The sequence below is a fragment of the Pieris rapae genome, chromosome 24, assembly GCF_905147795.1.
Source record: "Pieris rapae chromosome 24, ilPieRapa1.1, whole genome shotgun sequence".
Lineage (NCBI taxonomy): Eukaryota > Metazoa > Arthropoda > Insecta > Lepidoptera > Pieridae > Pieris > Pieris rapae.
In genome coordinates, this window is record NC_059532.1 from 1,600,732 (window position 1) to 1,626,908 (window position 26,177).

A 26,177-nucleotide genomic window follows, 5' to 3' on the forward strand; every position below is an offset into this window, starting at 1 on the left:
CATTTAATAGTGGAGAAGTTCTGTTATTTTTGAGGTTTCTAATGTGATGTCGTAAATAATTAAATTTTTTCCGCTTACATTGCAAACGCAGGCTGAACCCTACGAGTTTTATCAAAATAATGTACTAAGTATTGTACACATTGAAAAGGTCTACAGAAAAGTCCGTGATGGTATATGTCTATCTCTTATGGATAACCCACATTTTTATATACAACGTTCACCGATTTTCTGTAGTGTATTTAGTATCAGCATTGCACACGTGCGAAGCCGGGGCGGGTCGCTAGTAACAATATAATGCGGAGATTTCTGGTTGTGCCGTGGGGTTTTGGTCGTCACACGTCTCCACAAAGCAGTCGTATGTATCAAGTTTTTCGTAAGCAGAATTACCGCAATTTATTAAGCTCTATGCAATAGCTTTTAATTTTATCGCAGGCATTGAGCGCGGCGACCGAATCAAGAAATTCCGTAACGAACAAAACTTAACACCCCCCACTCCGACCACCAAAATTATTGATATTAAAATAAGCGATATTAAATATAGCCCTCTTTTATATATATACACACACACATATAGTCTAAATTCTCAATTTAGTTTCTCAATAAGTATGTATATATTTATATGTGTCAATTCATTCTTCATTATGTATATAACAGACACCATTAAACCAAGCACGTGTACTATTTAGTACCTTTTCTTTTTATTTTATTTAAGCTATTGCATAGATTTTATCGCAGGCATTGAGCGCGGCGACCGAATCAAAAAAATCAAAAATTAAAATTAAACAATTATAATTGCATAGGTTGATAAAAAATGCTATGCGTTATTAATGCTTTTAGCGTCTTTCTTTTGGCAAACGTTGGTATGTTTCAAATTCTTTGGTGAATATTCACCAATTGAATATAGATATTTAATTAACTTTCTAGAGATTCAATTAACTCTCTGCTTTTACTGCGACATAAAGGGAGATGTCAAGAAGTACTTGAAGAAGCGGGATGATACTGATTTTGTTTATGTAGTAGTTTTTAATTCTCAGTATTATTTGTTGTTTTTAAATGTTACATTTCAGTTTACTTAGTTTCTTTTTTGTTTTTTTTTAATGTATCTTTATCTATTAATGCACTTGCTTGTTTTCTGTTTTTTATACATAAATTGTTTTGGCTTTCTGTATTGTCTTAGTGTTTTGTATTATAATATGTATAAGTATAAGCTGTTAGATTACTTATAATTAGATAAATAAATAACTAAATTATTAAAAGGCCGGCAACGCACTCGCGAGCCCTCTGGCATTGAGAGTGTCCATGGGCGGCGGTGTCACTAACATCAGGTGAGCCTCCTGCCCCCTGTTCTATAAAAAAAACTAACACGACTTTGTTTTATATGCTTAGGTATAAATTATACTAGTAACTAGGATATAATGCAATTATCTATGCAAAAGGGCTATTAAGCTTGATTTAACGTTGAATAACCTAATTATTTATTTGTTTTTGTAGCATTTTAATAGTTTAAAATGAGATTCTTTAAATAATTACACAGTGGAAGTTATCATACGTAATTAATATTAAGTATATCATATTAAACAAGTTCGACCGAGCAAAGCTTTCAAGGCCCTTAAGACAAATAGCGATATTAAAAACAAATTTTTTATTTCCGTATTAATAATAATAAATCTTGTTTTCTCCAATCTTTGGAAATTTCGACTCGTTTATAATAATAATAATAAGTTATTTATTGCAAGAATATGGTACAAAATGTTAAGGTGGTACAATCGTAAGTCGTTCGCATATTCTGTCACACATTGGCGCGCAAAATTATTTACAATTTCGAAAGTTATACTTCTTTTAACGCGTAAGGGAAAAATGATGATTTAGGGTCCTTCAAGAAAAAAGCGTATCAATTCTTGAAATGCCGGCAACGCACTTGCAAGCCCTCTGGCATTAAGAGCGTCTATGTTCCCTGATCTATAAAAATAATATGATGAGAGTAAATTACGATGAAGCGCATTCATCGCACACCGTCACAAAAAACGACACCCTGAAGTTGGCTATAGTCAACATTTTAGTTGTGGTAGTTTAGTTAAGTTTTAAATAAATTTATCAACAAGAAAATATTTTTATATTGTTACCTACTTTCCTATTAGCTTTATATAAAACAGATAAATATAAGGCCCAGACGTAAAGAATTGCAGCGCCACTGAGTTATTATTAGTAATTAAAAGCGTCGAAAAAGATATTTTTTTATTTTCAAAGACATCACCTGTAATCTTGGCGCCATTGTGCGTCCCAAACAAAACATTTGACACTCGAGTGAACGTCAAATGCGAATCATAAATTATCTGTGCTGTCACTTTGACAGCGAGGGAAATACTTTTTGAAATGATTGCACGGAACGGTATTTTGTAATTTGTGACCAACTAAACTGTGGTCTTCAGATGTTATTCGTTATATATCATGTTTCGTTATATTTAAAGAAAATCTGTGTAAAAAGGCTTTCTATAAAGTTAACGATTATTTATTTATTTAGTAATCCTACAGCTAACATACATTATATATAATTAAAATCAAATACACTGAAAATATAGCCAAAGATGGAATACATGATAAATTTTACTACAAAAAGATTTACAAAAGGGAACAAACAAACAAAAAGTATTTATATATATATATATATATACATTTAAATAATTGCGATTATATTATTTAACTAAGCCTAATTGGATGGTGTAAAAGTGTGGCTATGTACGTGATGGTGTGTATGTGTTATCTAGTTGATAAAAGGGCCTGTGACTAGTGCTGGGCAGGCTACTTCTAATAATTAATTTGCTATATTTGTTTTAAAATAAGTATTCTTTGATGATTTGCTTTCTAAAAGAGTATCGAGAGTTTTTTACGCCGGCTTTTTCTCTCGGCCTACACACCCTCTGTCTTCTTTGCCGATGAGTAGGGATGCCTACAGGTTCAAATTTAATGACGTGGAATAAGTGATACCTGTCTATCTTATGTTCCATAATAAACGTATTTTATTTTTGAAGTGTAACCTCTTTACGCACGCTTGACTTGGGGAGTAAGCTGGTGAACGCGTGACGTAAGCGTAACGAAAAGTGTGATCGGGCAAGGCGAACGGGAGTTGAGTGGGGGATATAAAAAAGAGACAGCAGTGCGCGCGCACATTTTCTTTCTCTCTTCCTCTCATAGCCAAATACGTCCCTATATCTAACACACTTCTGTTTTTTGAGCCTATTGTCTCGGTTTTACAATCAACCACAGTAATTACTGATGTATCCAATAATGAAAATAATGAATAAAAACCAATGTATGTATGTCTAATGTATATAAGATAAACAAACTGTGGAATCGATGTTTGAATTCGTGTATGCGGTGACGTTAGTTATTTCGACTATTTATTTGCGTGCTGTGCCGACGACGATGCCTACTGATGCATAGCCTAAAGTCTTATTAATATGGATACCGTTACATGATTTAAAACATGCGCCTACGCACTTCGATTAATCATATCCAATCAAATTCATCTTGTGCAACTACAGAATGCAATGACCCGTCCCTACTAAGGTATTTTCATCGTACGGAAACCAGTACCTTTGTTAAGTTCTACAGATTAGGAGGTCCTGCAGCTAAAATCAATTGGAGGCCACATTTATAACTTCATAGATTAGCAGACGTTTTGCTTGATTGCAAAAAAATAGATCCTTTTTTTTTGTTTTTTTTTCGTGGGATATTAGATGTATTTGTTAACAATGCAGCATTGTAATCAGGTAGCTCATTTTCCACAAATCTTTTTGGGGTCTTAAAAAGTGCTTAAAATCTTTTAGCACTTTTTTGCGTTAAAGAAATAAAAATTGAACATGATACATATATTTATTTATTTACACTTCATTACCATAATATACAAATTCATATATATAAAGCAGGATATATAATATTCCAGGCAACCCGAATATAGAACAATAAAAAAACACCCAAAGAGGGTTAAACACAAGAAGTGCATAATTAATTAACAAAATTTCGAAACTCGAAATAAAATGTAACTAAAATTAAATAAAATATAAACAATAATAAACAGAAATGCAAAAGCACGACCAAAGGTTAATTGAGTCACAATTAATATGAATAGTAGCTAATTGCGAGTAAGAAGTAAAATTATCAAAAAGATCTTTAAATAAATCTAAAAAGATATACATATAGTATTACATTTATTGTGTTTATGTAATTACTATATGTATATTTTTTACACATAAATACAAAACTAAAACAGGAATAAAATACTGAAAAGGGACACATAAAAAGGAAAATTGCACATGAATCACGATAATTTTAAATCACTTAAAATTTTGTACTAAAGTTTGGGATACGATGTGGACAGGTAATGTTTGTACAGAGATTTAAAGAATTATAGAGGAGGGTTCCATAGGCTTACCTTAAAAGATTCGGAAGGAAAGAAAGAGTTATGAGATGGGATTTTCGGAGCGTAAGCTATCTATGGTCTCCCAAAAAAATTCCCAAAAATTAGCTAAGATTCAAAAGACTGAAGAGAATTTTCTGAATCTCTTTTTATCACCAATCGCCTGAGAGACTGGCTACGTCATATCTATACTAATATTATAAAGAGGAAAGGTTTGATTTTTTGTTTGTTTGTTTGTTTGTATGAATTGAATAGGCTCCGAAACTACTTGGCAGAATTGAAAAATTCTTTCACTGTTGGAAAGCTACATCATTCCTGAGTGACATAGGCTATATAGCCTAGTAAATATATATTTCATTTTCAAAAAAAATAGGCATTTTAAATAATATTCGAAATTTAATTTTAGTCTGTCCCGACAGATAGCGCTGCGATCAAATTAAAAAAAAGTTTTGTTATCATTGTGTTATTGTAGACCATGTGCTGGATCGTTAGATATTGTCATAACATTTGAATAATAATTTTCATCAAAATGGTCCAGAATGTTTTAGCTTATTAAAAAAAGTTTGAAACTTTCTAATTAAAGACGTATAGACAGGACAACGTCTGTCGGATCCGCTAGTATATTCTATAAATTCCCATACTCTTGGTAAATTTGAATTCAAAATCATCATTCATATAGGTAACATAATGTACACTTATGAACGTCAAAAACAGAAATGTATATTGCTTCTAATTTTACATTGACAGCCAGTTCTCGAGGGCGTAGAAGGAAAGAACTGGCAATAAACTCTCCGCAATTTTTTTTTAATCGCCAAGTTTTTGAAGTAAAACATCTATTGGCGTGGGAAAAAAAATACCGTCACATTTTTTCGTTACACGTCATCTCTTTCTTGTCCCTATCACAAAGAGATTCGAAGCCATTAACAACAAAAATATTATAACGATAACAATGATTGTAATAATTCTATTACAATTAATAATAATATTTAATAATAATCTTAGTAGTAATAAGGTAAATGATTTAATTAGATTATTTATATACATGTCTATAATAAACTCCTTTTGTTAAACTTTATCTTTATCTTAACCAATTTCTGTAAAGTTGCATATAGTAGTATCATTTTCGAATACAGTCATGAAGAAGTTTCATTTCTTACTTTTCAGATTATTATGTTTAAATTTTTTTTGTACAACAAAAATATCCCTAATATTTTGTTAATGGCTTGGGTGATCTTCAAATTCTTATTATTCAATATTAGCAGGTTTACGTGCAGTTGCTCAAACTATTTCTTCTTTAGTTTGTAAGGAGTTGCCAGGTAAGATAACTATTGTATCGAAAAAAGGTTAAATGCATCTGTAATTAAAAAGAAATAGACACCTCCATTAGCCGAGGCGTCAATTTCATTGAATTGATTTATAGCCATTGGGAATTATCATGATTAGGGCTGTCTTTGCTCTGATAGATTGTGTAGATTGTGGTTATGTATATACTCAAAACTGTTAATAGTAAATTAATCAATATAGTTTTGTATTAGTTATACTATTGAAAAAATTTAAGATTAAATTCTTACGTCACAAAAAACCGACACCCGTACACCGTCACAAAAAACCGACACCCTAAAGTTAGCTCATAGCGCGTAGAGCAAAAAAATTTCCGCCACTCATTTTAATCGCCAAGTTTTGAGTGAGTCGTACAAATTGTTTGAACTGGAGCAATTTTTTTTATAACGTGTGTGTATGTACTTATGTACACGCCTTAGAAGTTATACTTCTTTGGTAACGAGGTCAAAGAAATTTCAAAAATTTTACGATGACCTGTCGATTATAGCTTCAGGGTGTCGGATTTTTGTGACGGTGTGCGCGCTCATCGTATACTCTCATAATTTCCTAACGTGTCAAAAGAAGTATAATTTAAAAAAACAGATTTCTTAACATGCAATTAATAATAAATTTGAATCGAGGAATTAATAATTTTATATTAATAATTTAAATTGTGTGATAGCCCTAACCAAACAAGAACCCACATCTGACAAAAGTCCGCCCGAGCGAAAGTAATGACACAACATTTGCTCGGACTTTCTAACAATAAATACTCTTTAGGAATAGACATGATTAAAAAAATAGCATAGCACAGTATTCTGTCCTATGCTAGGTAAGGTAGAGTTTTTTTTTTTAATTATATGGAAATAGTTATAACTTTATGTAAGTTTCAAAGGGTTAGAGGTTAAAAAATATACAAACAATAACTGCTTATTATTTCGCTGGAACGAATTCTACACGATTAAAAAAATTTAAGCACAAATATCGTATAATAGTATGATTATTTTTTATAAAAAGCATGCTGGCTGCATGTAATGGCGTGCGCCAATTACCACCAATTCAAAACCAAATTCGCAGTCACGCAAACGGTCACTTGACATTTGTTATAACAATCAAACCAATGATTGGCCTATTATAGAAGAATTTCTTGTTTATGACATTGAAAAAAAAATTATCGTAGAAATACTCGTATACTTTAATTCATTTATTATACATTCAAAATACGAACAAGAAGTTTTTTTTATATAGCACCTGATGTTAAGTGATACCGCCGTCCATGGACACTCAATGGCAGCGAGTTCGCAAATGCGTTGCCGTCTTTTTAAGAATCGGTACGGTGGATTGCTATGTTACAAGGAACCTAGGACGAAATTGTTACAAAATGCTTCAGTGGGAAGCTAATGGTGGGCGGCAAAAACTGCCTTGAGAAACTCACAGTTGTAGACGGACGATGATGAATTGATCAAAATCATAAATATACTTACGAAATTTAGCACACATGCTCGCTAATGTAACTATATCAATAACATCAGAATAAATATAAATTTTACAACGAAATATTTAATATGATAAATAGCATTTTTTGAATTCAGTAAAAATAGTATAAAATATTAAAATCTTTTGTCTACGATCAAAAAATTAAGTCAACAATTTCTAACGACGCCTAGGATGTCCAAATGCCTTTCCTGCCCACAAAAGCTCAAAACTAGACAACAAGATTAGCGCGCCATTTGCGGTGAACAACGAAACGTCAAAGTTTCGAAAATGGATTCCCGCGCGACTCGCAATCTGCCGACGCTGACCATAGACAAAATATTCCTGATTTGAAATCTTTGTGATAGATAATGTACTTTTAGATTGTACACTATTTTATATAAATTACTAGCGACCCGCTCCAGCTTCGCACGGGTGCAGTGCTGATACTAAATACACTACAGAAAATCTGTGAACGTTGTATATAAAAATGTGGGTTATCCATAAGAGATAGACACATACCATCACGGACTTTCTGTAGACCTTTTCAATGTGTACAATACTTAATACATTATTTTGATAAAACTCGTAGGGTTCAGCCTGCGTTTGCAATGTAAGCGGAAAAAATGTAATTATTTACGACATCGCATTAGAAACCTCAAAAATAACAGTACTTCTCCACTATTTAATGGATGTTATTATACATATAAACCTTCCTCTGAAATCTATCTATTAAAAAAAACCGCATCAAAATCCGTTGCGTAGTTTCAAAGATTTAAGCATACAAAGGGACATAGGGACAGAGAAAGCGACTTTGTTTTATACTATGTAGTGATTATCTGTCTATTTGATATAAGTACTATAGGCGATTAAAATAAATATACTCACACTTCGAATATGGAATAGCGATTTGAACTTCTCACAGAAGTGTTTGTTTTTAATTTTAGTTCGAGGTTTTTATAATTAAAAAACTCACAAAATGCATTAACTGAAAAATATATTATCTAACACAAGGGCTCATTAAAGATTTAAGTCCTGGTACTACCGGTGACCATAGATCAGGTGCTTTCATTGCAAGTAAATTCCAGTATTAAAGGGACTATAATTTTTATTCGTTAAAATTGTCTATTTTTAAGTTTTTTTATTATTATTACTATGTAGTTTTAAGAATATTGTAAATACTGTATCTTTTAAATATATCTCTCATTCTTATGAGAAATAATTAATTTAAAAGGCAAATTGATTGGACACCACTGAAATTTGAAGTCATATATTCAATACGGCTCATAAATAGACTTTTCTTTCTACGCAACTCAGATTTGCTTATTGAATTACAAATTACAACTGTAGAGTTTCTACCGCCTTTGCCAATACAATTGTCATGTCCTAGATTATTTATACAAGCTAACTATTTCGTTGAAATTGCACGTAAAATAATAGTTGCATTTTTTCAAACGAAAATTTTAATTTTATGTATTTGTTTGATTTAATAAATGGAAATCACAATTGAATCGATCAAGTTACATTCATTTGTACTCATAAATACAATTACGTCAATAATTTTAACAAACGAACTATATATACTATATACTAATAATTTCAAAAAATAACGCTGCCAGCCGATTGCGCCTCTTTGTCGCTCGTTCTGCGCTCTCGCTTGCACTTCAGATATTAAATGGAACGCCTCAGAGCGAGGTAACGCCGCATACGTCATGTTTTTTTGTGCGTGCAGCCGTCTCCATCGAATTATAAGACGTCGTCACGTCAAAAAGCACTTGTAAGTTTATTTATTAAAAAAAGTAAGTTAAAAGTTACGAATTACAAAATATAGGCATCTATAATGTTAAGTAATATATACATTTATCAGAAGAACAAATTTATTTTAATATGGTGACGATTTCAAATATGAATAAACGCTTGGCACGATTTTTTATAATCTGCTGGTCAATGTGGATTGAAAACGGGACAATTATGAGTCCCACAGTTCATTTTGGGGACAGTCGGACAGTCCCGTTCAAAACGGTCTGGTCACGTTATGTATCAGGCACAGAAGTCCACTTATCTATTAAAATGAGTCCTAAGAACTAATTAATTCCCACCTCCTTTTTATAATAATGGCAATACCACAAAAGAATCGGTCATTCACTTCATAGGAATCTTAGCAAAAAAAACCGGTGATACGGGCACCTAAAATGGCGCTGCAATTTTAAAAATTATGCTCAATCTATTTATTCTGTTTTTTTTTATGATAGCGCCGCCCATGGACACTCTCAATGCCACAGTGCTCGTGAGTGCGTTGCTGGCCTTTTAAGAATTTGTACGATTTTTCTTGAAGGACCCCATAAGTCGAATTGGCTCGGAAATACTTCAGTGGGCAGTTGGTTCCTCAAAGCGATGGTGTGCGGCAAAAATCCGTTTTCAATACAGTCTGATTTCAAGACAATTCGCCAGCATTAGTATTTCTAGAATCATGACCTTCTGATGACGTCATCTAAACGGATGATGGAGTTCCCCGAATTGAGGAGGAAATTATTTCGTTTTGTAAATAAATTGCCATTATATTACAATATATTAGGCCATTTGGCAAAATGTGTTAAAGTCGTGATACGAAAAAATTAAATATACTTAAATCCATATCCGGACGTCCTGATGACGTCATCTCTATAATACTTTTTAGGTAGGTTTATAGGGTTTTATAGTATCTAGAGTCGTAAATAGTATTTAAACTCGTTTCAATTTATTAATCACTCTTTAAAGTAAATTATTTAATGGATTAACAATTAAATTATTCAGACAACAGACTATTTACAACGACATATTGTTTACATGTTTATTGCCAATGATAATTTCTATTAATTACATCTTTGGCATTGATAAGATCATTTGTTAATGTCTGTACATTATCTATAAACGTAAACAATCTAATTTAATTGAGAGATAAGGAATTCATACGGAATGTTTTTAAAAAGCCCTTTTTATTTCAATATATCGAGAACATTTTTAAGCTTCTGTTACGATAGAAAACTTTAGTTTCATATTTATTTATAATCATGTTTTTTGTAGCGAATAAAAAAAATCATATGACTTTTTTAAAGGTATATTTTAAATGATACCATCGCCTATGGAGTGTCCATGATAGAATAGAATAGAACCTAATAGAATAGAATTCAGCCGGGACCTTTGACTTTCAATAAAACCGGTCTGTTGTTCTAAATGATATCGTTGTAAACGGTTTTGACTAGATTATTGTTGAGATCGCAGAAAAAAATACACACACTATATTCAGTAAATCATAATACGAACGTTCTCAACGCGGTGTGAAAGTAAAAAAAATGGTGCAGCATTTTATCGCTCCTCAAACGGTGCTAACTTTTTTGTCTATAATTCAGTGACAGGATAGACTGCAACCAATTGATATTCGACACAGATAAGCCTCACGAACAAAGAGTATTTTTTTAATTTTTGAAAACGTAGTTCTACGAACCCCCATAAGTATTGAGGGTTTGTTTGAGAGTTTAAATATTATATTTTTCCCTATAAAGTAGTCTAGGGCCTTGCGGTTCAAATGCACAGCTAATTAATGATTTAAGTTCTTTGATTATCTTATTTGGTGATTACGTCAGCAGTAATTATTTATTTTTTTGTTTGTTTTATGCTTGAAAACGAAATGCATTTTCGAGGATTCCTACAAAAAAATTTGCTGTGGGGGATAAATTGCAGTAAATTAGCAATGCAATGTAAATCAAAGACTCTATAGTGCTTACGTAATACATACAACAAATAAACTTAAATGGTAGTGGGTGGGAGATGGGAGATGGGAGTACATGGCAAGAGGAATAGAAAAGTGGATCACAAAAGAACTAAACTGGTGCCCATGACAGCAAACGAAAAAGACTGTATCACTTAACATCAGGTGAGCCTCCTGCCCGTTTGCCCCCTGTTCTATAAAAAAAAAAAAAGACTGAAAAGGTCGATAGGCCACATTAAGCAATACGTTTTATCTATACGCATTATCTGTACTGACTATAATCGCGAAGCATACGGGACGTCCGAAAATGTCAGATTATCCATTTTTAGTGGATGCGTTGCAGGCTTTTGAGAAGTATGCTCTTTAAACAATTGGACATCGTATCTAATATGCATTTCATTTTAAGTAAACAAACATGATTATGTCAATAAAAATTGTCAAGGTGAAGTGTAGGCGTTAAGCATCACTTAAGATTTAAGTGGAACATATGATTATGTATCTAAGTTAACGTGTATTAAATTTAATGTTTAAAGAACTTTATTTCTCATTAAAAAAAAATATTTTATTTACATGAGAAACTTAATATTAATATGTATATACGAGAGCGAGATACAAGTCGCCATAAGCCGTCTTAATTTCAGTCAACTGTGTTCATTCTAACATGCATCTTTACTGCCTTTTTGAATTTGTCAAACACTCCAATATTGCGAATTTGAGATGGTAATTGATTAAATAATTGCACACTCTTATACCTAATAGATTTCTTCAAATACGTACGTACGCGAATTCGGCAAGATAAGCAAACTCGCTCGACTCGTATTGCGTGTAGTTGTGTATTTGATTTTTTTAAATGATAGGCAACTATGGAGAGAGTTATTTATTTATTTTTTAAATTAAGATATAGATTAAGAAAAGATACAGGTGCTATAAACATATTGTTTTGGTTTCTTGGTTGATTTTATTAATCTGTGTATGTTGTATCTAAATAATGCTTTTATTAATTTATTTTCTAGTGTTTGTAAGTTAGATATTCTGCTTTTGCATGCTGTACCTCATGTGTATGAATATTCCTCATATTCGTTATGTGACTGAATATCTATCTAAAGTTCTAAAATGTAAAATTCTTCTATTCATCCATTTTGCTAAAAATATTGCAGATACGTAAATATATTAATAATGACTATGTTTTTATTGACACAGTTGCACAATAATTTAGTCATACCCCCTTTCCCCCTTTGACATCAACGCCCTTGATTGATATGCGTAATCCAACAAGTATGTTATCTAAAAGATCCATTAAGAATGAACGATCTTTTGAACAGTAAGATGACTATATCTTATTACCTCATTATTATTAGAATCCTGTTATCCCTGATGATAGGCTTTAGATTATTTAAAAAAAAGTTAGGGTATTTGTGAATACATCGATAATGTATCCTAAAAAAGTCTTCTTAGACATATTTTGAAGACATATCTCGAAGGCAGATCTCTCAGAGAAGGTTTTATGAAGAGAAAATTTGAAAATATTTAATAGTTCGATGATTATTTTAAACCAAACAGTCTTTATGAAAGCTACATGTTCCATGTTATGAATTTTTTGCAGCCAACTTGCTTAATTAGCCGTTTAACTAGCGGCCTGAAAGACGTTCAGCCAGTTGATCAAACATCTAGGCATTTGATTTGGATCGATGACGTTTCATAACTTGCCTAGTCTGTTGCTAATTTATCACATTGAATGCTTAAACAATGGATTATTACATGGTAAATTTTGATTAAGTAAATGTGAAAAAATGTGTATGAATGTATATTATTATTATTATTAAAATAAATACATTTTTCCGTACCGAGTGGTCGGCACATTAGGTGCCGTAAACTCGGATCCGAGAGCTCTAGGGATGGCAATGAACTTAAATTTTTAATTTGATGAATTTACAAAATGAACGGGATGCTTGCCGAAAAATGTTTTTTTTGTAATAAAAATAATAATATATTCATACATAATATTTTCAAAAGTTCATGTTTACTTAATCAAAATTCGCCATAGAGTGTCCATGGGCGGCGGTATCACTTAATTAACATCAGGTGAGTCTCCTGCCCGTTTGCCCCCTGTTGTATAAAAAAAAATGTGAGCCGTCACGGGACGCCTGGTAGATGTGAAACATCGACATTATTTTGTAAAAGTAATATGCAGAAAAGAACAGAGTGTGATAGGAACCAGGTAAATATGTCATAATGATAAAATAAAATATTACGATTTTTTCCAGATAACGATGACTATTTGTTGAATAAACATTATTTTCATTAAATATTTTTAATGTGAAATTTACTACTGCATTTAGACTGTACCTTGTTTGATGTGTATATCATATAGCGTGGCGACGCGTCGCCACGGCTTGCGTCGCCACGCCAGAAATCGGTTTTACGTGCAGCTATAGATGTTTCACATCAAAAAGTTTTGGTTTCCGGCTATAACTTTGTATGCGTTGTTTACGCATTCAATTTGTTAATTATTATATATGTGTGTTAAATTAATATATTCATAGGTAACATAAGTTTACAGTTTCAAATAAAGGGCGTAGTATTAGAGGTACGGGCAATAAACTCCCCGTCTAGAACTACACAAAACATCTCTGACTTAAAAAATGTAATAAAACTTCAGAATCGACCCGATTATAAAAAACTATAGAATTTGACGCCGCACTCAATCAGAGATTTATTATCGAATCACCGCGTACAAATTTATTTTGACACTTCCACAGATTACTCATTGGAAATGGAATCTTATTGTCTTGTATTAAAACCTTTTTGAATTTAAAAATAAACTTTCGCCGGCGTCTGTGAACCGTTTTGATTTTTTCGAATGATAAATTAGTTCTTAATTCAAATTGATTTTTTATGTAATGAGATATGTTTCTTTAATTTCTTTTTGTTTTTTTTTAACAATTCGACTTCCGGCCAGGCTTTAGTTTTAGGTATAATTATATAGGTTTTAGGTATATTATACCTCATTTAGTCTTTAATCCGCCATTTTATTAATATGTAGTTTATATCTTAAATAAAACACTTTTTCAGAATTCTGTAAGTTATTAATTTATTAATTTTATTTAAGTATTCCTACAGCTAATCACTAAACAATATTCAAACAATTACATTACACACAAAAGCTAAAACGGAATACACATTGAAACAGAAACATAAATCACAGTTTTACAAAGCACAGTTCTCAGATTTATTAATTGGTAGATATATATTTAATATGAAGGAACAAATAAAATTTTTTTAATATTTTTTAGAATTTTTTAGTCATATTAAATATATCGATAAGTTAATTAACTATATCTACGGATGTATATAATAACGACACATATATACACTGAGACTTAACCGAGTTTTTTAAGCCGGTTTGTTGCCGAAATTCAAACCCCGGACTTTGTATAACAACGTGAAACAAATGCACTCAAAGTTCAACCGCAAGCCAGTCTGATCTTTATTGCATGCACCCGCCGATTGTGGTATCGACGAGACTTAATTTAATATATACCCTTATAAGTATAAAGTCGTGTGTTTAACACCGACACGGCTTGAACGGTTCTTATAAATTTTTGTATCTATCATTTTGTGAAACTTCTATAAGGGTGTTGCATTAAAATTTACCGTCACATTTTCAGTAACGCGCCATCTCTTTCTTGTCCCTACGACATTAATAACAAAAATATATAATCACGATAACAATGGTAGTAAGAATTCTATTACAAATACTGAAATTCTGTAATATTCTTAGTAGTATATATTGTATTATTTGTATTCATGTCTATAATAAAAGCCTTTTGTTAAACTTTATCTAATTTAACTTTTTTTAAAGAAATTTTGTAAAGTTAGAAGAGAAGAAGTAAGCACGAAAGAAGGTTCACTTCAAACACACATTTTTTAATTGTATAGGGCAAACGGGAGGCTCATCTAATGTTTAGTGATATCGCCCATAGACACTAAAAAGAGGCGAGTGAGTTGTCGGCCTTTCAAGAATTGGTACGATTGGCTCGAATTTGTTCAAAAATACTTCAGCGGGCAGCTCGTAGAATGCCTAAAATATGCTATACTTGTGACGCGGGTCTGTGAAGTTGGAACTACGCTGAAAGACCTATTCTAGGCTAGTGAGACCCACCCACTACGCCTACTACACCTACTACACCCTTGGGGTTCGCCAATTTTTTTTTGTGGGGAAATGCGTTACACATACCCTCCCGCGGCAGCGTTGCCTGATGGTGAAGGGTTATGTGGGACTCGCCACTGTGTATACCCACTAAAACCCCACGGAGCCACCAACAATCGCCAGAGACAGGACACGGTAACAGCTTAGCTTTGTCCGCATCTAAGGGTTCGCCAATTCTACTTCAAAGGAGAGAGCTGAGAGCTGCATCATTTAAAGAAAAACACTTTTTTAACGGATTATAGTTATGTATTTGTATTTAAACTTATAATTATTTGTACATAATTTTAAATTTAACCGACGCTTCGCGTGCTTTACAGCGTGCGTGGTCACGGTGACACGTCGCGAAACGTCGGTTTAAATTTAAAATTATGTACAAATAATTATAAGTTTAAATACAAATACATAACTATAATCCGTTAAAAAAGTGTTTTTCTTTAAATGTGTAAAAGTTATGTAAATAAAAGACAATACTAGCTGCATCATGAGAAGGTCCGGCCTAACTTGACATTATCTTTATGTGTCTCCGAATGGAAATTATTTTGACTTTTTTTTATAGAACAGGGGGCAAACGGGCAGGAGGCTCACCTGATGTTAAGTGATACCGCCGCCCATGGACACTCTCAATGCCAGAGGGCTCGCGAGTGCTTACAGACCATGCTGTCTAAATGTCACCCTTAATGTATCAATAACGTACAAAAAGCATCTAATTGATATTAGTATAATATTTCATTTGTATGGGGACATCAGGCATTCCCTTAGGAGATATCAATGTGTCGAATGAAACTCAAATCTGTTGATAAAATATGTATTTTAAGAAACAACATCTATAATACACAATGTTTTAATAAAAAATTTATTAGAAAAATAAATTAATTTCAGACTAGTGTTAGTAATTACATAAAAGACAATTCTTATTTTAACGCGATTGCTTAGTCTGTATTTTTCACCTTGTCTTTTGTTGCAGCAGAAATTATGTTGTATTTTTGAAGTGAAACTTCATTAGGGTTAATTTATTACGGATCGTCACGGAGATGTGCAGCGTTTTTGTTAAAGAAAAGGGAGAGAACGATTGAGAGAGTGAGAAAGGGAGATGAGGGAGAGAAAAATACACGCTTTTGGTTGATGTATTCGTTTAGTTACATATTAGAACTTTAGATGGAAATTCTGTCTTGTGCAGTAAACAGATGTTTTTATTTATTTATTTATTAACACTTCGTTACATTACAATATAAAAATTGAACATAGTTAAATGAAAGGCGAGCAACTGGCGGCCTTATCGCTTCCGAGCAATCTCTTCCAGGCAACCACTGTGAATGAAGCAAAATAAAAATGTTATATTATCATTATCACGTATACAGTGTGTAAACAGTTTGGATATAGATATACAAATACATGGAGTGATCAGATACTGGAATATGATCATCTATTGGGGCTTTTAATAGTAATAATTAATTTACAAAGTTTTACTTCAGACTTGTGTACTTTGTACGCACGCAATTTTTCTTACTTATTTTATTCATATCTGGCGATATTGAGGCATCTTCGTGATAAATGACTCTCAAGCAATCCCAATATGTTAACAAAATAAAAGATTTCTTAGAATGTTCTGTATGTATGATGTCGATAGTCGAATTTATTACGGGCTAGCACAAGCGAAAAATAAAATACACAGCTCTACATTTTTAACTAATTTCTGCAACTTAAAAAGTACTTTGTATTATTTTATTGTCTTTATAGAGACTGGGTATGTAGTGTGTAGTTTATATGGTAGGATACTAAAGGAGTATGATCACTTACTTGCCTATTAGATTGTCTTAAAACAGAAATCGGACGCCCAGACTTCAAAAAGTTGTGCCAATGATTTATTTCACTAAAACATAATATAAATTTAAAGAAATTGTTAACATTTAAGTGTCTATAAGTTTTTTATTTTTTTATTACATGAATACGTCCTTCGGTGTTAGAGATTTTGTTTGACGTTTCAACGTTTTCAATAGATGGCGCTTTATACATATAAAACGCACTAGCGTTTTAATTTGTAGCAGCAATAATATATTTGAACTTTGTGTATGGGTCAAATCGGTTTAGTAGTTTTTGAAATTTTTGGTTACATCTTCTTAGTTACTTCGTAACTCTGACGATGTATTATTATAACAAACAAATGCCCTGCGACATTTTTAATTCTTTTATATTTAATGGTATTTTACGTAGCCTACCTTTTATTACATATCAACATGGAATATTTTCCAAATCTATTCCAAAGACTGTTCGGTTTTCTGGAATGAAAACTTTTTAGGTTTTTCTGTAAATATTTTCTCTGCATAAACCTCAGAGTTCAATTCATTAGGTTTTAATTAACAAATAAATAGAGGTTGGTCGTAGAGGGGTGAAAATCAAGGATTATATGTATTTTTGTATGCTGTATCATAAAACCTTAGTCACAGCAACGCTTGGCCGAGTCTGCTAGTATTTATTAAGAGTCGTGCACAACAACACTAGGGGAAGCTCATATGCACTTAATGACAAATTTAATAAGCATAATCTAATTATCTGCCATGGGGGATTACGACCCTTTTAGGGTGATTTTTCCTTAGTAAAAGCCTAGTTATTAAGTATTAACTTGCAATAAAAATACTTTGAACAGGGCTCAACTTAACCGCTGTGAATCAAACTTATAAAGTACTACTTACGAATCCAACGAAATCTAGTTTTTGATACGCCCAAAAATATTTATTTATCTATTTCATTTTGGTAATTATTAAAAGGCCGGCAACGCACTCGCGAACCCTCTGGCATTGAGGGTGTCCATGGGCGGCGGTATCACTTAACATCAAGTGAGCCCCCTGTCCGTTTGTCCCCTGTTCTATAAAAAAAAGACGTCGAAATTAACGCAATTCCACATTTCTGCGCACCACCACTATGTTCTGTCCATTGAAGTATTTCCTGACCAATTCGACTTAGAGTCCTTCAATAGCTTACTCATTTTTAAATAGCCGGCAACGCGCTTGCGAGTCTTCTGGCATTGTGAGTGTCCATGGGCGGATGTCATATAACACCAGCTGAGCCTCTTTTGTCCAGGTATATACCAAGAAGTGCGTGTATACAAAGTATACATCTCAGAAGTGAAACTTCTTTGCAAATTAATTATTACTAAGACTTCACGTACTTGTACACACACTTCATGTACTTGTATATTCACACTGTTTACACACTGAATAAGTGCTAAAGATATTATAAATAAATAAAAATCTGCGCTATCTGCACAAGACGTTATTCAACAGAATTTCCAACTAATACAAGTTCTAATATCTAACTACTAAACGAATACATTGAGAGTGTCCATGGGCGGCGGTATCACTTAACATCAGGTGAGCCTCCTGCCCGTTTGCCCCCTGTTCTATTAAAAAAAAATGTGAGCCGTCGCGGGACGCCTGGTAGATGTGAAACATCGAGATTATTTTGTAAAAGTAATATGCAGAAAAGAATAGAGTGTGATAGGAACCAGGTAAATATGTCATAATGATAAAATAAAATATTACGATTTTTTTCCAGATAACGATGACTATTTGTTGAATAAACATTATTTTCATTAAATATTTTTAATGTGAAATTTACTACGTGGCGACGCGTCGCCACGGCATGCGTCGCCACGCCAGAAATCGGTTTTACGTGCGGCTATAGATGTTTCACATCAAAAAATACCTCAACCAATAGCGTGCATCTTGATCTCTCTTTCTCACTCTCCCTCAATCGGTTTCAATCGCTCTTTCCCTTTTGTTCAACAGAAACGCTGCAAATCTTCGTGATGTTAACAATTTTACCCTCATGCGCCTAGGAAGTTTCACTTCAAAAATTGCATTTCTAGATCAACTGGCAAGATACACCTTTATTAAGTTAATAAAATAAAAAGTCGACCTAGGTTTGTGTAAAACTTTTATAAATGACACGATAATCAAAAAGAAAGTTGTGTTTGGAACGGGTTTATTTTCAATTAATTTTAATAATTGTTCAATGACTAAACACGATATGGGCGTGGCTTCTTAATAAAGACATTCCTATGTATTAGTTTTGTCGTTCCGACATTCGGTACGATACTCTTAAAGTGGAGATGGATAATTTTAAGAGCCTGTTTCACAATGTATGGATAAAGTGCCAAATTGCTATGCAACACATAAATTATTCGAAAGATAAAAGTTCCGAATAAGATACTTCGCATTTCATGACGTATAGCGCTATCTGGCAGTCGTGAAACGCAAAAATACTGTTTATCCTACTAATGAGTAATAAATAGCTCATTTGGAACTTATCCGGACATTGTGAAACAGGCCCTTAGTCTAATCTGCCCGCTGAATTACTTAAAAGGGCTATACAAAGGTAGCATAGTCATTAGCCTTTTAATTGAACACTTGTATAATGGATTTGGTGAATTGGAGTTTTAAGTACATATCAATTATTTATTGGGATGATAGAAAAATTAAATAAACTTTTTTTTAAAGTGAGAACGTCTTATAATTCGATGGATCCGGCACGCACGAAAAAACATGACTCATACGGCGTTACCTCGCTCTGAGGCGTTCCATTTAAGGCTTGAAGTGCAAGCGAGAGCGCGGAACGAGCGACAGAGGCACAATCGGATGCATTCGGCAGTGTTTGATATTTGTCTATTATTAATTATTATTATTATTGTATTTATACGTACAAATGAAGTTAATTTGATCAATTCAATTGTAATTTCCATTTATTCCATCTCTATATATATATCCATACAAAATATCTATCAAACAAATAAAATTAAAAATTTTCTTTTGAATGTTTTTGAAGATATGTGTAGAATGAATTTTTATTATTTGTGTGACGGCATACAGCACGTCGAGTGCCGAATACTCGGATTCGTGAGCTAGCGGTGGCAATGGTTTAAAAAAATGAACGGGGCGCTCGCACGGATCCGAGTGGATGGCACTGCTACTATGGCCCCGCTTCACTCGAATCCGAGAAAGGAGCACTTTGTGATTAATATAGATAAATTAACGTCACATTTGTATGTTCATTGTTATGCCTTTCACTGCAATATATATGTACTAGCAGACTCGGCCAAGCATTGCTGTGGCTAAGGTTATTGTTATTACATAGAAGTAAACTATTCGAGGAAAACGGTAGGAGAACTTATGTGAAACGTTCGTACTTTTACAACAGCGCCATCTGTTAGAGTTGTATCAATTAATAAACAAATAAATTGCAATAAAATAAAATTGCAACTATAATTAAAGATCTAAGCTATCTTATCTCTTAAGTTGGACCAGACTGCTCACGGTGTGCCAATTTAATTTAAAATCGGTTAAGTAGTTTAGAAGTCCATCGCAGACAAACATCGTGACAGAAGATTTATATTTATAAACAAATTGTACATATAGTAATTCTAACATACCTAATAACTAAGCTTAAAATTTATAAAATATTTTATTAAAAGCAGTCCCTTTAGGCAAAGTTCCGAAGTTACTAGCAGCGTCCCCCTTTGAATAGCTAGACTAATAATTATTTGTGCGAGGTAGCTCTTCTTTGTCTATAATGTATCAATTTTCATCATTGCAATGCAACAAATGATCGTTTCTATGTGGATAAACTAGCCTGTAGACGTCTGTACCCGACAGACATCGACTGTTAATTTAAAAAAAGGCACAAAACTTACGGAAATCTGAGGTCAATAGCTAGCCACTGGATTATTTAGGTCATTGCCAACTTACTTAAAAAAAATTTCAACTCGTAATCAACATTTACAGACAGTCAAGGGCGTAGAACAGACGAGAGAAACACGGCAGAAAAAAATGCGTGCGTACAAAGTACATGTCAGAAGTAAAACTTCTTTGTTAATTAATTGGTACCTGGATGACCGAGCTTTGCTCGATATTTTATTTTTATTTTTTATAAATTGTTTTATGGAAATTATATTTAAGTACGAATTAAATACTAATAAAACTATGAAATATGAATAATATTTTTCGATCTTACCGACAGAATAATAAAAAAGTATGAACTATATTTATTTAAAGAAAAAAATCATGAGTGAGATAAAATACAAATAAAATGATATTTTCTAGAAATGATTCCTATCTAGATCGTCGAAGGTATTCATTGGTTAAGGATTAATGCTGTATTGACTGAGACCTTTTCAATGTGTACAATACTTATTGCATTATTTTGATAAAACTCGTAGGGTTCAGCCTGCGTTTGCAATGTAAGCGGAAAAAATGTAATTATTTACGACATCACATTAGAAACCTCAAAAATAACAGTACTTCTCCACTATTTAATGGATGTTATTATACATATAAACCTTCCTCTTGAATCACTCCATCTACTAAAAAAACCGCATCAAAATCCGTTGCATAGTTTCAAAGATTTAAGCATACAAAGGGACATAGGGACAGAGAAAGCGACTTTGTTTTATACTATGTAGTGAAAGATAGAAATGTAAAACTTATTCATTCATAAATCTTTTTTGTTACAGAAACGGGCTAAAGCTCCGTCAGATGACAGATGGCAGCCATCTTATACAGATTATTTACACTCCAAATGGCGCGATTCAAGATTGTGAATACATCACAGATGCAAAGACAACAAGAAACTTTTTAAAGACACTACGTCGAGAATTGAAACTGGCATTAGACGAGGAAGCATTCAGAATAACTGAAAAAAGAAAAAATGTAACGGAGGACGAACGATTTTACCGCCATTTTGGGAACATGACGTTTCGACTTTTGACAGAGGGCGAAATGTTACCGTCTGACATTGCATCTTGGTTGGATTATGACAGATTAAAAATGGAATGTTTTGAGCGACACGAGGAGTTGAAATACATGATGGAAAATAAAAATAAATACTCGGAACCGTCGCTAGCGAGGTAATGAATTAGTTTGTATTTCTCTAAAACCATTGATTCCTTCCGCATTGTGACTAACTTCACATCGCTTTTCATGTGCCAAGTTTTATGTCTCTTTATCTTCTGGAATATCTCTGATTCTTCAACATATAAAAATGTAGGACGAGTTTATTTAAACCTTAAACTTTCATTCTACTTTAAGGTAAACATTTTCTCGCTAAAAGAAATTAAATGACAAGAAAGTCACCGCAAAAACCTACCAACAACCGTAAAAGTATCGCGGAAAAGTAAGTTGTACTACTATTATATGGCAATACAGCATGAGACTTCATATCTAATCTATGACTATGGGACTTACAGCTATCTGTATCATTCATTTGACATATCTCTGTGGTTGAAATTGATAATTCTAAATTCCATTCATATATTTAAGTATAAATTATATGAAGATTTTGAATTCATTTTTCAAATGATACATTTTTATACAGTCACACATAAAAACATGATCTTTCAAGCATGGCCTGCTCATGGGTTGAAAAAATTCACGAAAAAGGGCTTCTCAAATATACACTATTGTTTTACATTGCAATTATTAATATTGCTACAATTACTTGTGGTGCTTTAAAAAAATAGTTTGAGATACCCTTATGTCATCCGTCAAATTGACATTCATCGCACGTTCCCGCCATTTTAATCATAGACAAATGACAGGTCACGGCGTTCATTTCGGGAGAATTTTATAATGCCCGGAACGAAATGGTGCGGTGCTGGTCAATTAGCTAAAACCTACAACGAATTGGGCCAAGATAGGAACGAGGACAGATGCTGTAGAGCCCATGATAACTGTCGAGTCAACATAGGAGCATTTAAAAGAAGATTTGGATTGTTCAACTATAGGCCGTATACCATTTCACACTGCAAATGTGATAGGAGGTTAGTTTTTTTATGTATGGGTTTTGGGTACATATTTGGGTTTGGTTTGTGGGTTACCTGTTTAGTTGGCATTCGTTTTGACAGTTGACAGCTCAAGCAGAGTTGTGGGATTTGATAACATTTGACAATTGACTTTGGTTTGTTTGTTTTGGGGCGCTTTTGCTGTATATTTTGCTGGTAAACTCCGGGGTTCGACGGGATGGCAAACATTTTGTCCGTTTGGTTTTTGTGTACATTTTTGGGTTATATGTGTTATCTAACCGGAGAAGGAATAATGACCACATGTTTAAATTGATATAAAAACAATATGGGGATAGTTTTGTGGCCACGTCAGCAGCGTATCATAGCATTTTCGTTCCTCTATAACTTCTTTGTGAATCAAATGAGGATCATTTACCAACCAGTACATGTATAAACAAATTTCATGTCAAATTCATTTATTTAATTTAAAGTAATGTAATAACTTAAACGTAACATAAGACAAAACACTAACACAATACAGAAAGCCAAAACATATTACATAAACAAACAAAATATAATACAATAATAATAAACAAAGTATATAAAACAGAAAACAAGCAAATACATGAATAGACAAAGTTGAATTTAAAAAAAACTAAAGTAAACTGAAATGTAACTTTCAAAACACCAAATAATACTAAGAATTTAAAACTAAAACTTCATTCATCCAGTTTCAACTAGTAGAATAATTTTAACTGTGATTGTTAATTCTGTAGAATTCTGACAGCTATGATTTTTTGACATGTTTGAGACTACAAATCTTTTTGGCCAAGCCCATTTCAATACGAGTCTAAAAATCTGAGTCTATACATTCATTTTTTGAAGTGAAACTTCTTTACGCACGCTTGACTTGGGGAGTAAGCTTACGCGTGACGTAAGCGTTACGAAAAGTGTGATCCAGCAAGGAGAACGGAAATTGAGTGGGGGATATAAGCAAGAGACAGCAGTGCGCGCGCACATTTTCTGGTGGTGTCATCCTGACACATAGGTGTCATCTATTGACACCTATGTACATTTTTTACGAAAAAGTTCCGTTCCATCATAGAGATGTCGCTAGCTTCGTCGTTACAACTTTTCGTCTTAATTTTTGCCGTCTAGTCCCCTTTCACAACGTACAACAAGGAACTTCATTCCAAAAATTCACCCTAAATTATTTAAGTTAAACAATCAAATACAATAAAATAAAGAGACATAAAACGTTGACAAGACAATCGGAAGAGATCAATTGTCACGCACATCAGTCAAATGTCAAACGTCAACAGAAAAAAGCGCGACGCGATGGACATACTGCGGGTGCCCGGCACCAAGTGGTGCGGGAAAGGCTTTTCGGCAACGCATTATTCGCAATTGGGCGGCTACACGCGCACAGATAGATGTTGTAGGATTCATGATCTGAGGTGTCCCTTCTGGATTGGAGGGATGGAGAAAAAATACGGCCTTTACAATTGGAGAGTCAACACGCTGATGCATTGCCGGTGCGATGAAAGGTTTGTAAAAATTTTATAAGCATATAATCTGTGGTAGAATAGTCTGTGGTGTGTATAACTTATATGTAACGCTGACAGATGCCAGTGAAACGGTCTGACAAATGACTTTTTTACAAATTTCTGTGATTGTTGTTGCTTATTTTTTATCCTTATCTTCTGTATCCTATCTTCTTTTGTTTTGTTTGTGGGGTTTTATACACAGGCTAGTAAGTAACTATTGACTAACATATGAATTAAAAATATAATTTGTGTACATAAGGAAGTGATGCATAATACTTTTCATTAAATAAATATATTGGTAAGAATAAAAATGAATACTTTTTAAAATTAAATTAACAGTCTACGCTAATCAACTAATTAAACATCTTAATCAATCTCAATTATTTTTGATCATCTGAGATATACATCTTAATCCAAATACTGATAAAAGTGTGCTATAACCAATCGACGGATTGTAATAGACATCTGTCGGTACAAGCTATCCATGGTAGGTCGGATCCGTGTATGTGGATAGACCTTTGTATGAAAATGACAGTTCAACTGTGCCAATATCCTATCTTAAGATTTAAACTTACAGAAGAATTTAAAATAATTAAAAAACTATTTAATATATGTTTTAAACATAGACATGTATATTTTAATATTATTTGTACGGGTTTATTTACTTTATTTGGTTTATATTGATTATCCAATATGAGTGTAAAGAGCGAAGAGCATTTTATCCATCGTCAAAAATGGATTGTCTTCGTAGGGTTTGGGTATTGGGATGCAGATAGGAGATCGATCGACTGTCACGGAGAATATGGATTAATTATTGGGTTCGGGCGTGAAAGAGACAGAGAGCTTCCACAGTGACTCTCCATCGCGTATTGAGCCTAGTATTTCACTGGCTGCCTTTGCCTCTTTTGCAAACGTAGGCCGGGGCAGATAGATTATGAACTATGATTTTTATATATGAAATCCTATTTTAATAGTAATCTAGGTCAAATCTTGAGTATGTTTTATAAGGGATATCCAAAGCGTTAGACGCGTTGATATCTTTTCTATACAATAAAACTGCGAGCGAACGCCCAGGCGTTAATAATAATTATATCCACTTTCCAGTTATCTACGTTAAGATGTTCAAATCCTTGATATCACGAGCCTAGTGAGACTGAAAAGGACAAAATCATTTGAACTAGATAATTAGTGTTAATGTACGTTTAAATTTAGTTCTAAACAGTTAGTGAAAAAATAGAACATAAGAACAGAGTGTCTTCACTTTAAAATAAAATAAAATACGTTTATTTTGGAACCTAAGATCATCAAGGTATCACTTATTCCACGTTATTAGATTTGAACCTGTAAGCATCCCTACTCATCGGCAAAGAAGACAGAGGGTGTAGGCCGAGAGAAAAAGCCGGCGAAAATAACTCTCGGTACTCTTTTAAAAAAGCAAATCATCAAACATTATTCTATTTATTTATTTACACTTCGTTCCAAAGAAACACAAATAACACAATACATAAACATTACAAGGGATACAACGGGCGGCCTTATCGCTAACAAACGATCTCTTCCAGGCAACCCTAGTAAGAAAAGAAAACAATAAATAAAAATGATGAGTGCAAAGTGTTATTTTAAAACAAATATAGCAAACTAATTAGAAGTAGCCTCTGTGTGCTACAGAGGCTACTTCTAATTAGTATACG

General features: G+C 33.0%; 1 protein-coding gene across 4 annotated transcripts in view; it reads left to right on the plus strand.

Annotated features, from left to right (window-relative positions):
• The window catches only part of LOC111000927, a 65,883-nt gene that overhangs the window by 22,898 nt on the left and 16,808 nt on the right, over positions 1 to 26,177 (plus strand). For 2 of the 4 annotated variants that reach the window (XM_022270532.2, XM_045633719.1), the window contains exons 3-4: positions 21,674 to 22,066; positions 24,262 to 24,486. In XM_022270532.2, coding sequence (XP_022126224.2) covers positions 21,674 to 22,066; positions 24,262 to 24,486 — 618 coding nt within the window. Of the gene's footprint in view, positions 1 to 21,673; positions 22,067 to 22,756; positions 22,979 to 24,261; positions 24,487 to 26,177 lie in introns of all 4 variants that reach the window. The other 2 variants (XM_045633720.1, XM_045633721.1) reach the window with 2 other exon arrangements.